Below are 13,870 nucleotides of genomic sequence, written 5' to 3' on the forward strand. Positions count from 1 at the left end.
CCTTTCCTCAGCAACACCCTATATTTACCTTTTCTGCAACAGCAAAAGCAACAAAACCCCACCACATTCAAATGACAGGACTGTGAAAAACCAAGAATCTTTTATAAAACAACACAGGCGTTTTCAAAGGACACCATTCCCCCTTTGCACCCTTTGTGGGTTCAAGCAAATTGCATCACATCTTTACAGAGACCAGCCCCAGTCCTCACCACCTGGCAAAGCTGTGGATGAAGCTGGGTTTGAGCAGAAATCCAACACTGGCACCTGAGGCAGCAGCCGAGAACATTTTAATTCAGCTACCACAAATGAGCTGTTTACACTGGGGCACTTTCCCTGTCACTCAAAAGGAGCAGTCAGAGCACAGCAATATCCTCCCCCCCATCCCCAGAGCCTGACTTCAGCCTGCTGCTCTCATGTCCCTTCCCACCCTCCTGCCTCAACACCCAGCTCTACACTGTTCTTCCACCAAAATCCAGTTCTGTGAGAGCTTTTAGGCTCTGCTCAGCACTTGGGATGGACAAACCTGGAAGGATTGCACTGGGGACAGTAAGGAGTGATGCCTCAGGTTTGAGCTTTTCTGCTTTTCACATTCTGTGCTGCTTTAGTGTGTACTTCTGAGCTTCACATTAGGGGATGGTGAGCTCTCTGCACAGAGCAGGGAGACAAAACAATTCCTGCTCCAGCTGGGCACCAAGGACAAATGATCCAAATCTCAGGCCCAAGAGCACAAACAAGGTGGGCTGGAGAGAGAAAAACAAGCAGGATGGGAGTGCATGGGCTAAAGCTGGAATGGGACAATGAACTGCAAGGTGCAAATGGAGCAGAGCTGATCCCAGTGAGAGCCCCCGGGAGCGCTCGTGCATTTTGGGACCATTTTGGTTCATCTTGGGTGCAGCCCTGGCTGGGCTCTTGTGCTGCCCAAGGTGCATCCACTGAGGCCTTTTAATAAATCCCTGCTTTATTCTTTAGCTCTGTCCAGTCTCTGTTCTAGGTCAGCCTTCACAAGGCATCAGGAGAGGCTGAGAGCAGCCCCTCTTGTCCCCTGCTGGCTGCAGATACCATCCTGGTATTTAATAAATTATCTGCCTCTGCTTTCTAATGCCCCACAAGAAATGTTACTGCCTCCCCTCACAGCTCAGCAGTGGGGAACTAAGGATAAGGTATTTGGGGCAGCCCACTTGATTCTTAATTACCAGCAGGTAATTATGCTTTTTAAGCCCTGTCAAGACTCTAAAGGCGGGAAATGATGCTTTAAGTTTTAGCTTTCATATTTTTTCAGATTCTGTGCTGCCTAGGTGTGTAGTTCTGAGCTTCATATTAAGTGTTGGTAAGCTCTCTTCACAGAGTAGGCAGACAAAACAATTCCTTCTCTAGCTTGGGACCAAGGACAACCAATACAAGTTTCAGGCCCCAGAGCAGAAACAACATGGACTGAAGAGAAAAAAAACAAGAAGGATGGTACTTCATAATCTGAAGCTGGAATTGGACAATGAACTCCAATATGCAAATGGAGCAGAACTTATAAAAAGTGAGAGACCCCGTGAGCGGATGTCCATTTTTGGGACCATTTTGGTTCATCTTGGGTGTAGCCCTGGCTGGGCTCTTGTGCTGCCCAAGGTGGATCCATTGAAGCCTCTTAATAAATCCCTACTTATTCTTTAGCTCTGTCCAGCCTCTGTTCCAGGTCAGCCTTCTCAGCATCACTCCCATTCAGCCTGCACAGCAAGTGGGAGGCGCAGTTCCTGGCACAGACCAATCCTACATGGCTGAAGAACATCACGAGGGAAGGCACAGCAACACAGCCTCCACTGTGTCTCCTCACCACAGCCCATTCCAGAGCTGCCAGCAGCAGGTCCTCAGTGCTGCTGTTATCCTATCTAGCCTGTGGTTCCTCTGGGAAACCTTGGATATGGTACAGATGCCCCCCATGGGCACAGGACACTGCTCCTACACCTACAAGGGAGAGCAGGCCATGTGCCACCTAACTCAGAGGAGATCCATTTGCTTATTTGTCAGAAGAAAGGGTGAGACTCACCCCAAAGAGAGGCATTTTCATCCCCATTTCCCACAAAAGGTGCTATCCTGTGGTAGCATTGCAGTGAATCCCCCCTGCAGAGGAAGCAAAGTCCTACATCTGAGAGTTTCTCTTCTTTACTGAGGTTTTAAATAAGCTGATATAGACAGTCACAAACACACACCTGCCCTTGCTCTGTCTCTACTGGTTCCCCTTCATGTGATATTAAATATTTCTAGCCTGAGGCAAAAGACACTCAGCTCATCAGTTCAGCTCTGTTGAGCAGATCCCTTGTCTTAGGAGGAAGCAATAGCTGAGATGCTCAATAAATGTTCTCCAAGTAGACCATAAAGCCATTCCAGCTGTCTGTGGGAAGCCCAAGGTGGAGTACAACCTCAGGAAAGGCTACAAGGACATTGGACTCCACTGAGAGCACACAGTGGAGTGGCTGCTGCAACAGATTCAACTCTTCTCCTTCTTCACATGCCCTATAAATGACATTCCTTAGTCCCCCTGAAGTGGAGCTCAGCTGTGCAGATGAAATGGTTCTGACACTGGGATGTGGAAACCATCTTAAAGGAAAACATTGATTTTATCAGAAGCAGCAGAGCTGTAATGAGCAGAGCGTTTTAAAAGATCTGCAGACACAGGTTTATCCTACCTGAAAGCTTCCCGCCCCTAGGAGCAACCTGAGAGCCACAGCAAGGTCTGAACTCCTGTTTTCATCTCAGTGGGAATGGAAGATTTGTAAAGTGATCCATCTCAACAAACTTTCTGTGGCTTCAACACCTCCTTTAGAGTCAACAGAGAAAACCAAACACTCCCAGGGTGTGATTCCTCCTCTGTTTGGACAAACACTGAGGAGGAGGTGGACCACACCTCCAACTCCTCTGTTTCTCCAAAGGAGCCCTAAGTGAAGTGCTCAGGTACACGGATACACAGGGTCTGAGCACTGCCTCCTGACACACATCCCACTCTCAGGATGAGGATATCCCCCTCTGCAGACTTCTGGAAGCTGTGGGGAACAACATGTTCCCATTCATGAGGAGATGTGCAGATCAGATGCACTAAGTGGTATCACATCTCCATCTGTGCACGTCCTTCAGCTGCAAACTGAAGTGTTGCACCAGCAATGAGTGGCACCAGAGGATGAAGAGAGTCTCCAGGAAAGGGGAAGAAACACGTTACTGAAGGAGGTTTTGGAGGACTGAAGGAAACTCAGCTCAAGAACTTCAGGCAAGAAGATGCACTGGAGACAAGACTGACACAAGCTGGGCTAAGGTTGGAGAAACAGAGATGTGCAGATGGATCTGAGGCCACATTGACACAAAACGTGTGGGTAATGCCCAAAGGCACTGTCCTCATAAACAAGGAATTCCAGGAACAAAGTACTGTAGGGGTTTCAGACACACTGGATACACTGAATAGTTCCAACACTGGGAACAGTTTTAGTCTCCTTCGAGGACTGTGGATTTGCAGCATTTCTAGCTGGGATGTAGGGACAGGGCCAGGGGGCCCTGGCAGACCCCTGGCAGGGATGGGAGAGAAGGGTAAGAACCCACCAGCAGCAGAGACTGGATCAGCTCCTCCCTACAACCCTGGTGCTGCCTGGAGCCTTGATGTGTTTTTTGGCCTTTCATCCAACAGCCTTTAATTCACTATTGGGACCTAAAGACAGTAGCTTGGGGGAGATATTTAGATAATCTGTGTAGCCCAACACTGCTCCTGAATGGAGCCGAATAAATCAGATTCCTGCCCCGGGGCTGTGGAGTGAATCGTTAGCACAAATCCAAACCGTGTCAATCTTCCTTTAATTACTAACCTTGCCCTGCTGACACAATCGGCAGCAATCCTTCGACTGTTTGTGTTTACAGCCTTCAGCCCTTTGCCCAGCGGCAGATCCCACCCTTTTCCTGATATGAAAAATATCCTGTTGTCCCTGGTTTCCTCATGTCAACAAGGGAGGGAGAAGCCAAGAGGTTCCTAGTTTGTTTGTTTGTTTGTTTTTCCCTCATGTTTCAGTTTCAATGTATTTTACACTCAAAAAAAAAATTCAACATTTCAGCCCTTTGCACTGTCCTACTTCAAAAAGCAGGAAGGCAGAGGAAAAGTACCAGAAGGAAAAGGATAGGTGTTGCAACAATGGCATTTTTTCTGTGATTAAACTAAATGGATCAATCCCTGCAATAGAGCACCTCAGCCCAAATCCATTCCCTAAGGTAGATCTGGGCATTGTGCTCAGCAGGGGCCAAGTGTCTTTTTGGCAATCAAAATCAGGAGGTTAGATGAGCACAGGCATGGAAAAAACATCTTTGGGAAGTTGGGGTCATCCCCTTCCACTCACAAATCACACATTGCTGTGCTTGGTGTTTCTCCTTTCTTTCATCATATCATTGCCATCAGCTGAAAAGCCATCAGCAGTTTTCCTGATCCTGCACCAGGATAAATAACAAGTCAGGAGGGGACACTGAAGACGTATTTTTCCAACTCAGTAAGTGCCTGCAAAGATTGATCTCTGTGCTGGGAGTGTCCTCACCCTAGGAGAGTCACTTCTCCCAGTGGAGGCACCTTGTATGTGCCAGAGCCAAGGTCCTGCTGAAGCAGCAGCAGTAAAAATTACAATTCATCCTAATTTATTGCCCTGGTGCTTAGGGACCAGCCCAGAGCAGCTTCCCTCTGTGCCAGGCATTGTATCAAACGAGGCATGACATTCCCAAACAAAAGAGGAAAGTCAGAAAGGAAAAGCAGATAAAGGAAGAGGGAGAACTAATATAGAAGATATTCTGGGTGGATTGTTTTCCTCTCCTTTCTCCCCTGCTGACTGCCAGCTTTATCTCACCCACGAACTCCTCCCAGCTCTGACTAGGCATGTTCATCTAATTTTTGGAGAATGAGCAAAGAAATGCAATTTAAAGAGAACTGCAGCTAACCGTACAGGAGTCTGTTCCTGCAAAGTGCTAAGAAAAACAGAAAGAAAGACAGAAAGCAAGCACAAACCACATGGGTGGAAATAGATTAATGTTTCCTTTTGGCTCCTGTTTTGGACACATATTTTTCATATCAAGATTCCATTTCCAGTTTTTGCTGTCAGCTAATGATTTCTAGTGGTGAACCACTCTTGAGTGCTGTGTATCTCTTTCCTCTTGCAAGGCCAGGGCTCAGCTCCCAGCCTGTCAGCTGCCCTGATTCCTGGGAATAAAAGGGGCATCTCTAGGCAGCCTCCTGCTTCCCTTTTTCCTCCATGGATATCTCCATCCCCACCAACCCAGGACACTCTCAATGGCAGGACACTTTGTGTTTAATACACCTTCAGGCTACTTGCAGTGGTTTTCCCCTTGAGTTTTGAGCTTCGCACTCAGCGAGAAGAAAAACTTCCCTCTTGTCCACCCCTCAGAAGGCAGGAAGTGCTGGAGTGGCCTTGCTTACCTCTGGGGAGGGGAACTGGGATTTGTTTCCATCGACTGGGGCGACCAAGAGCATGTCCTGCAGGATGGTGGTCATGTGCTGGGCCATGACCTTCTGCTGGTCCACGCTGCAGTGGTTCTCCAGGGAGATGATGACGGGGTATGGTGAGGTCTGGAACAAGACAGCAACACACACCATCAGTGAACTCTGTGCTTTCACCAGTCTACAGCAATTGGTATGAACTCCATTTCTCTGGGAATGAGTGTGTCAACAGGAGGGGCTGATGTTCTCCTAAAGCAAGGATTTGCTAAAAATGGAATTTGTTAAAAATTTAACCGTGCAGTAGTTACTCAGATCTGTGCTGATGCCTTCCAGAGATGATGGTCCAATGGAGAACACCAGGATGGGTCAGGATTGCCTTTCACAGACTTTCTTGGGCACTCCCTGTGCCTCTATTCTCTGCTTGCACTGTGGGCCAGAGCACCTTCCTACCCACCTTCAGAGGAAGGACTGGGAAGGGGGCTTTGAAATCACAGGGTTTGCTCAAACCCTTGGTGATGTCAATCCTTCCTCCATTCCTTCATAGGCCTGATCTGGTTCCCTGTGCCCCCCAGGTCATTTTGTGTCCTGAAGGCATTGTCATTATTGTCACTGTCACTCCTTTATGGCCCCAAACAAAATTTGGCAACAGCTCCCAAATGCACTGAAGGAAAGCAGCAGAGTCCAGTGAGTCTGGACAGACCTAAGATTTTCTGAAGCCTGGTGCCATACAAGACTCCAGCCCTGTTCATCCCTTTTAAAGCAGAATAAAAACAGTCCTTCACATCCAAAACATGCACATGAATTCCTCTAAACAAGAAACAGACCCTGAGACATCAAAGCCACACAAATCATGGGCTTGCTGGCGTTTTCCACCAGGCATGCTCAAGATTATGAGCATCATTTTCATTGTAGTGGGGTCCAGGATGCAGCTGTGCTGGCCCAGGTTCAAACTCATCCTCAGATGGTGCTCTCCCTGTGCAGCAACCCCCAGGGATGGATCTCTGGAGGAAGCAGAGCATGGATGCTCAGACAGAAGGACACATCTTGTCCCCATGAGGTGAAACTGTCATTGCTTCTGCTCTCTGCTGGGAGGGAAGAGCTCTACTGCCAGTCCTGGGTCGTGCAACATGAGAAAAAGTCCCTCCTCCTTACTTTGAATGCATAGTTCTTGATGGCCTTAATGACATCGCTGAAGAGGATCTTGGAGGTGAGAGTGTAGCCGTGATAAATGACGGGCTCCGAGTTGGGGCCATCCCAGCAATCCAGCTCCACACAGCGACAGCCTTTGGTGAGGGCTCTGGAAACAAAGAAGGGACCTCGTTGGGTTCTACAGCTTCTGCTCCAACTCCAAGTGAGGGTACATCAGGCACAGGTGCTGCCTGGGAAGACTGGAAGGAAGTTCAGGAGCAAGGGAGAAGAAAGGAACTTGGAAAAAACAGGAAAGCAGATAAAGGATGGGATCAGGTAAAATCAGTGTCAGCGAAGAGAGCTCAAGGTTGAGCAAGGAAAGCACAGAAGGATCTGAGAAATAAGGTAGTGAAAGTCCAAGGTAGAATTATCCAAAGAATAAGACATAGTGAGTGTCAGATGAGAAAGGACACTGATGACTGTGACCCAAGTCTTTCCCCAAAGATGGTGAAGAGAAAATCAAGAGTGGCTGCAGTAGAAGAATGACAATCAGCCTTAGAAGCCAGGTCACAAAGCTTAGATTATGTGATTTCTTCATCTAGATCTGATATGACATGAGGGATGAATCTTCAGAGCTGAGAGAAAGGGAGGGAGGGAGCTATGGGAACTCCATCATAGCTGAGGAGGCTGCTGAGGGCCAGTTTCCTAAACCAAGTCTACAGACCAAATTTCCATGTGAAATTCCTACCTCTACATATCCATGCTCCCATTTCAATTTATTTTCAAATGCAGATTCCCCCCACCCACCCCATCTATCTAGGAGGCGATCTCATCTTTTCTACAGTAATTCCCTAAATATTTCAGATCACACAATTCCTTTAACTCATTGCAATAAAATCACAGAATGGTTTGGGTTGGAAGGGACCTTGAAGATCATCCAGTTCCAACCCCCTGCCATGGGAAGGGACAGCTTCCACTAGACCAGGTCACTCAGAGCCCTGTCCAACCTGGTCTTGAACACTTCCAGGGATGAAGCATCCACAGCATCTCTGGGAAACCTGCTCCAGAATCATGGGATTTTTTTTTTTTTTGTGCAACGCAAACATACATCTATAATTTTAAGACTCTGTAAGATGAATTCAAAGAGCTGCTGAGAAATAACTTGTGCCAGATTTCACTCTCAACACTTTTGACCTTGTGACTCCAGTCAGCCGTTGCTCCTGAGAATGAGGTAAGTCATAAACAAAGGCAGAATTGCAGCCATTGAGTGGCTCACAAGGAAACACCGTCTTGTCTGATAAAAGCACGGAGTAATGCAAGGTGGGTGTGCAAATTATTGAAGGTCACTGCACCCATCTGGTCATGAGGTGCTGTTAAAGGCAGACACAGGCAGCACCTAAAGCTCTGTGCAGGGGTGCTGCGGGAATATCTGAGATGCTAAAAAGGCACCAGGTGTAAGTTCTCCCAATCACTCACCCTGCTCATATCCCACCTCTTTTTATTGATTGCTCCAACTAAGACTCTCCAAAATAAACCCCAGCATGGTTGTGGGGACAGTCCCTGCCATGGGTCCCTCCCAAAGGCAGTACAGAGCATAAGCACCATGGCACTATGAATTGTTTTGTCTCCTCCCAGATCTGCAGCTCTATCCCAGGAATCTTTCCATCTTGTAAGCTCCTTGCACTCTCCTGTGCCATATTTTGGGGAATGCAACATCCCCTCAGCATCATGCTTTGAAAACACCAGGCCAGAGGGCTGTAATCCAGCCTCCTTGTGACTGCAGATATTTTATACTGCTTCCTAATGTAGTAATTATACATCCTACACCCAGGTGGACACCAGATGAAACTCAGATCAAAGAGCTGTGAAAAGGAGGGCACAGCCAACCTGGTTTGGAAAGAGCTCACCCTGGAAACATGGGCCAGCCCATATTACCTGGGCTGGTGGAAGATTGCTTCTTGATCCCTTGCATCCATCAGCACAGACACTCATGTCTTCTGAAAGAAAGAGGTTAACCTCCCAAACACACACATTCTTTACCTGATATAGGCCTCTGTGCTGCTTGGCCCTGTGATCTGGTCTTCCATGAGATAGGTGTTGTGTGAGGATGACACCAAGTAGTGACTGAGAGGTTGGGTCATGTCCTGGTAAACTTTCCGGTGGGAGGGGTTGAATATGTTCCCCTCATCTGACAGCAGGTACATCAGGAAACCATCCTTGGTCATGGCGTTGCCCCTCTTGGCTGCCAGGTAAACAGACAGAAAAGCCCACACTGAAAATGAGATGCCACCAGGTCGTGCTACCACCTTCACCACGGTGCCTGTGCTCTCCAGGAGATCCCAGAGGCAAAAATGTGCTCCCCAGGCATTCAGTAAAAGCAAAGACATCAATGCTCTCCAGACATGGATGACAACTTCAGCTGCCTGAAAATGCTTTTAATGCCCCTTCCCAAGTACAGCTTTTTATGACACTTACGTGGCTTTTTATTGCACTTTACTTGTCCTTGATAACATCTTAAAAGTGTCAAAGACAGACCTTACCTCATCTGTCTCTAGAGATTTACAGCACAAAATGTCTGTTTGAGCATTTCAAGGTTTCTTTGCGCCAACCCAGAGAAGCTGTCAGATGTCTAAACACAGCCAGATAAATCCTGTCTAGATTATCCAATGAAAGACATGATTAGCAAAGAGGAAATACAAAATTACTCCCTTTTTGAGGGACTGAACTCAATCTCAGCCTAATCCTAAAGCCTGACAGTTCCAAAGCCTTGTCCCTCTCCTGAAGGGATAGCAGGATAGTAGAAAAGCAGCCCATGATTCTGAGTTGGCTCTTGGAACACATCCTCCAAGGTGCTCCAGACTGATGATTCACCCACAGTCTGAGCAGACAGACATTCAGTGTCTGCCTCCTAAACAGCTGTCACCTCCTTGGCCTCTACTCAGAGATCCCATCTGCAGATGGCTTTACAGGTGCCCACCACCAAGGACATCTGCCTCCACTCTGGCTTCTGGAGAACACAAATATTGCTACATTATTGGCCTGGAAAAGCCACATGAGGTCTTGGCATCTGAATAACCCATCTGAGTCTTTCCCTCAAGAATTTCATCATCCTCTAGTCAAACCTGTATCAATGCCTCTCCTGCTGTTCATTGCACCCAAAATAAAATTGAAGAGAGAGATTTCCCAGCCTCTCCTCTCCTCTCCTCTCCTCTCCTCTCCTCTCCTCTCCTCTCCTCTCCTCTCCTCTCCTCTCCTCTCCTCTCCTCTCCTCGAGTTGTTAATGTTCCCCTAGAAGAGTGGTGTTTTAGAAGCAGCTGTGGGGAGAAAATAATGCACACGACTGCAGGGAAAAAAAGCAGCAGCAATGCAATTCATAGCTCATCAAAAAAAGCAAGATTTTGAAGCAAACCAGCCAGGGTTTTCAACCTACCTCTTTCGTTGGGCTCGTATCTCTGAATTAAGGCAGGGGCAGCAACAACAGCATTTTCTTCCTGCTGCACCTCATAGAGAAACCTCACCAGGTTCTGGCAGGACATGAACCCTTCTGGGTCCGAGTACATTTGGAAGATGCTGTCTATTTCCTTCCTTTCTGTCAGTATCTTGTAAAATTCCTCTATCTCATCATCCTCCAGAGCCTCTGTTTTGGACTTGTCACAGTGCTGTAAACGTAGAGGGGAGAAGGAGTGAAAACCTTCTTTCCTTCTGGCATAGGCCAGCCGTAATCTGCACCAGGGCTACACAACGCAGAACACAAAATAATTGCAAAGAGTTACTGGCCAGCCAGTGAGGAGCACGTGGTCAATGACAATGGTTCTCACTGACAAGGCCAACAGTCATAAAACAGTTCCAGTTATTAGTATTTATACATTATCAATGTGCTCAAAAGCACCAGCCTTGAGTTCCAGCACTTGGTGTGCTTCGGGACAGCTCAAAATAATCCAAGCACAAATCAAGGGTCAAAAGAAATGTAATTCTCAATCTCAGGGGGAATAAAGGGAAACAATTGACTCTATTAAATAATGATAGAGAGTATAGCCAAAAATCCAGGAAGTTAAGTGAAAAGGAACCTTCCTTTGACCTGAATGGCTCAGACCACAATAGGGTTGTTTGCAAAAATGGCATCAAAACCAACTTTAAACCCCCACAACTGCTAAACATGTGCATGTTTAGGTATGAAAAAATCCACCTCTCCATGGAAATTTTCCATTCTCATCCAAAACCTGCCACATAACAAAATCCCCACAGATTTCAAATTAGATATAATCTTCCCACAAGGAACTGTAATTCAGATCCTTCATCTTCCTCTGGGGTTTGAACTTTTCCAGTAGATACCATCTGTGACAGAGCACCACAGCCAAGGACTTGATTGACCATGAAAGATGAGGAGCTTGAGATATACACATTAATGTCTCCATCAAGGACACAGCTTTTCCAATAACAAGTTTTTCTAGTTTATTTTAAATACTCCCAGGTTCAATTTTTCATCAGAAACAACTTTTTTTTTTTCTGTAGCAAATCCTGATATTAATTTTGTTGTTTGTTCCTAGCAGAATTCTTCAGCTTGTCAAACCAGAGGAATTAAACTGCTTTCCATCTTTGATTCCCTGTGACAGAGCTATTTTCCTGGTTTTTATGGTGAAAATGCCTTAGTTTAACCAGTAATCACACTAATCTCAACCTAGCTCTGCCAGTGATCTCAGCAATGGCCACGGTGGCTTTGGCAGTGTCCCAAGATGATAAGGAGGGACTTTCATGCCCTGCAAATCTTTCACTATCTGCTTAAGGAGCACATATAAAACCAAAGAACATTATCATAATGCCTAGGATTTCACAAACTGAAGTGACAGAAAAAAAAGAGTTCCACTTGTCCTGACTTCAGAACCTGCTGGGTAGAAGCTACGGGTTCATCTCAGGGATGGGACAACCTGTGACATGCTCAGTACTACAAACAACTCCAAAATAGGTTTGAGAGTTCAAGAATTGCCTTTTCCTCGCTGCCTTCCATGTCTATGATCCTGTGCTGTGGCTCTGGCAGATCCCCCAAGCTAAGCTGAGCATGATGCTTAGCAACTGCAAAAGGAATATAAAGAGGGAAAGCAGCTGGTGGAGACAGCAGGGATGTTGTGAATTACAAATGTTCTTTTCTTTAAGACTTGACAGGGAAAATGACAAGATATTCCTCCTAGAAAACTGGCATTTTAAGTGGTGTGCCTGGGGAAGTTTATTCATTAGTTGCCATAAAGGCTGTGATGAAAACAGGGCAATAGCACTGGAATCAAACCCCAGGACAGATCAGATGCATGGTATAAAAGTGGGTGACTTCTGCTTTGGCTACAAGAGGTCCAAATTAGAAAGAGACTCTCAACCCAAAATACTGTGTTTTACCTCCCATGTATGCATCACAAGCCATGAGTTCTGCATGACCCTTGGCCTGCCAGCAAAAACACCTTTCTGATGCATCAGAATGAATATTGAGGTTGAAATGAAGTGAGCAATGACAGGAACTTTGCATAATTTCTGGTTGCTTTGCAACACGTTTTACTCCCGTGTCTCAAACCTAAATGTGGACACAGAGTCACATGATGAGAGGCAAAAATAATGTGAGAACATGCCCTGCAGCCCCCACTTGAGCCCCTGATCACCCTTCCTTCCTGTGACTAAATGAAGAAAAACTCTCTGAGACAGAAAAGATCACCCTTTAATAGGCTGTAATGCCCTAGTCCATTTTCAGGATGCAAACTGAAAATGTAATTGCTTTAAGAGCAACACAGACCCTTCCTGGAGGCAAATCAGCCTTCAGGAGACCTAAATTAACCTCCAAAGAGCCTCTCTTTCCAGTGGCTATACAGGAAACTTAACAATTGCTTGCTTAATGATGGTACTTCAGCTAACTCCCTGCATTTCCACGGGTTGAATCAAGGTTTAGGAATTACTGGGAGTCTTTAAGCAAAAAGGATTAATTTCATGGTTTCTTCTCCTAGAGCTCCCTTACAACTATTGTGACAGTAGAAAAGGTCCATTAAATAAGAGGAGACTGTGCCCCTAAAATAAAGTAAAATTAAAAAAAAAAAAAAATCAAACAAACCAAGGGTGATTTTTTCAGGTTGTTGGTGTGTGAAGGTGTGGGAGTGATTCATCTCCTGTATGTGAGATGTATCCTTTAGGATGAGGAGATTCACACCCTGGTCCTTACTGGCTTCACCTGCACTGACTGCAGAGGAAGTATTGGCAACTACTTCCAGTTGAGACCTGCACCTCAATCCGTGGATTCTCAGCCTTATTTCCACTCTTCCAGGATCTTCCTGGGCAGGGAATAAAGGATGGGATCCACCAGCCAGAGCGGGCAGTACAACTGGAATATTCTGTGAGCTGAAATTCTTTAAGATGTGCTGATGACCTTCCCCCTGATTCCTGAGGAGCTGTCCATAAAGAGAGATGTCTAGAAAGTAAAGACAAGGAAACTTGGACCTCCTTTGGGGGAAGGCTCACATGGAGGAGCAGGAGAACTCCTGCCCAGTGCCCAAAACCACCCTTGTGTTTACCACTGATCAGAAAAAGACATTTCTGAAACTGCACACACATTAATTCAGACAGGATGGAAGTTTGGAAATTATCCAGATGTTTTATCTCACCTCAGCAGGATGGATTCTCCAGAGAGAAATCCAAAGCTGAACAACTGAGAATTTTTCATCCCTTTCTTATCTTCTGATAGGCTCAGCCAGCAAGCTGAATCTGGAGAATTTAGAAGTGTACATCCCTGACCAGATTAAATATGCCTTGGGAGTATTAAGTCAATCAGACTAGTCCAGGCTTGGGTGCAATGTTGTGTATCTACCATTAATCTGGAAAGGTTTTTTTCTTAATTGGCACTTCTTTTTTTGTTTGTTTGTTTGCTTATACCTGTCACTTTGCACCCCCTTTGTCTGAGAATGTGAGGATCTGGGTTCACAATTGTAACCAAACAAATTTCAGCCAGACTTAGGCATTGATATGCAGCTGTGGCTCACAAAACTCCTGAAATCCCTGGGACGTCAACTCTGTTTCCCTTTTTCTTGCATTATCCATGTCTGCATCTCATTTTCTGCTTCATGGCAAAATTAGGCATCGAATATGAAGAAAGATCTTAACACACCCTCATCAAAAGCATTGTGCTGGCCTAACTTAGTGGGAATCAATTATTCTGAGCAATAAATTACTGAGCACCAAAACCTGAGTCCTTCCTTGGTACAAGAAAAGAAGCCAGGAGTTCACTTTAGGTGAGGTCTCCAACACAAGCTTGAA

At 46.0% G+C, this 13,870-nt stretch overlaps 1 protein-coding gene across 2 annotated transcripts in view; it reads right to left on the reverse strand.

Annotated features, from left to right (window-relative positions):
- PLCD1 (phospholipase C delta 1) overlaps window positions 1–13,870 on the reverse strand; it is a 51,540-nt gene that overhangs the window by 9,303 nt on the left and 28,367 nt on the right. For both annotated transcript variants that reach the window (XM_053945100.1, XM_053945088.1), the window contains exons 5-8: window positions 10,020–10,248; window positions 8,630–8,831; window positions 6,614–6,758; window positions 5,441–5,590 (exon numbers count right to left, since the gene is read on the reverse strand). In XM_053945100.1, coding sequence (XP_053801075.1) covers window positions 5,441–5,590; window positions 6,614–6,758; window positions 8,630–8,831; window positions 10,020–10,248 — 726 coding nt within the window. The remainder of the gene's footprint in view (window positions 1–5,440; window positions 5,591–6,613; window positions 6,759–8,629; window positions 8,832–10,019; window positions 10,249–13,870) is intronic.

The sequence above is a fragment of the Vidua chalybeata genome, chromosome 1, assembly GCF_026979565.1.
Source record: "Vidua chalybeata isolate OUT-0048 chromosome 1, bVidCha1 merged haplotype, whole genome shotgun sequence".
NCBI lineage: Eukaryota > Metazoa > Chordata > Aves > Passeriformes > Viduidae > Vidua > Vidua chalybeata.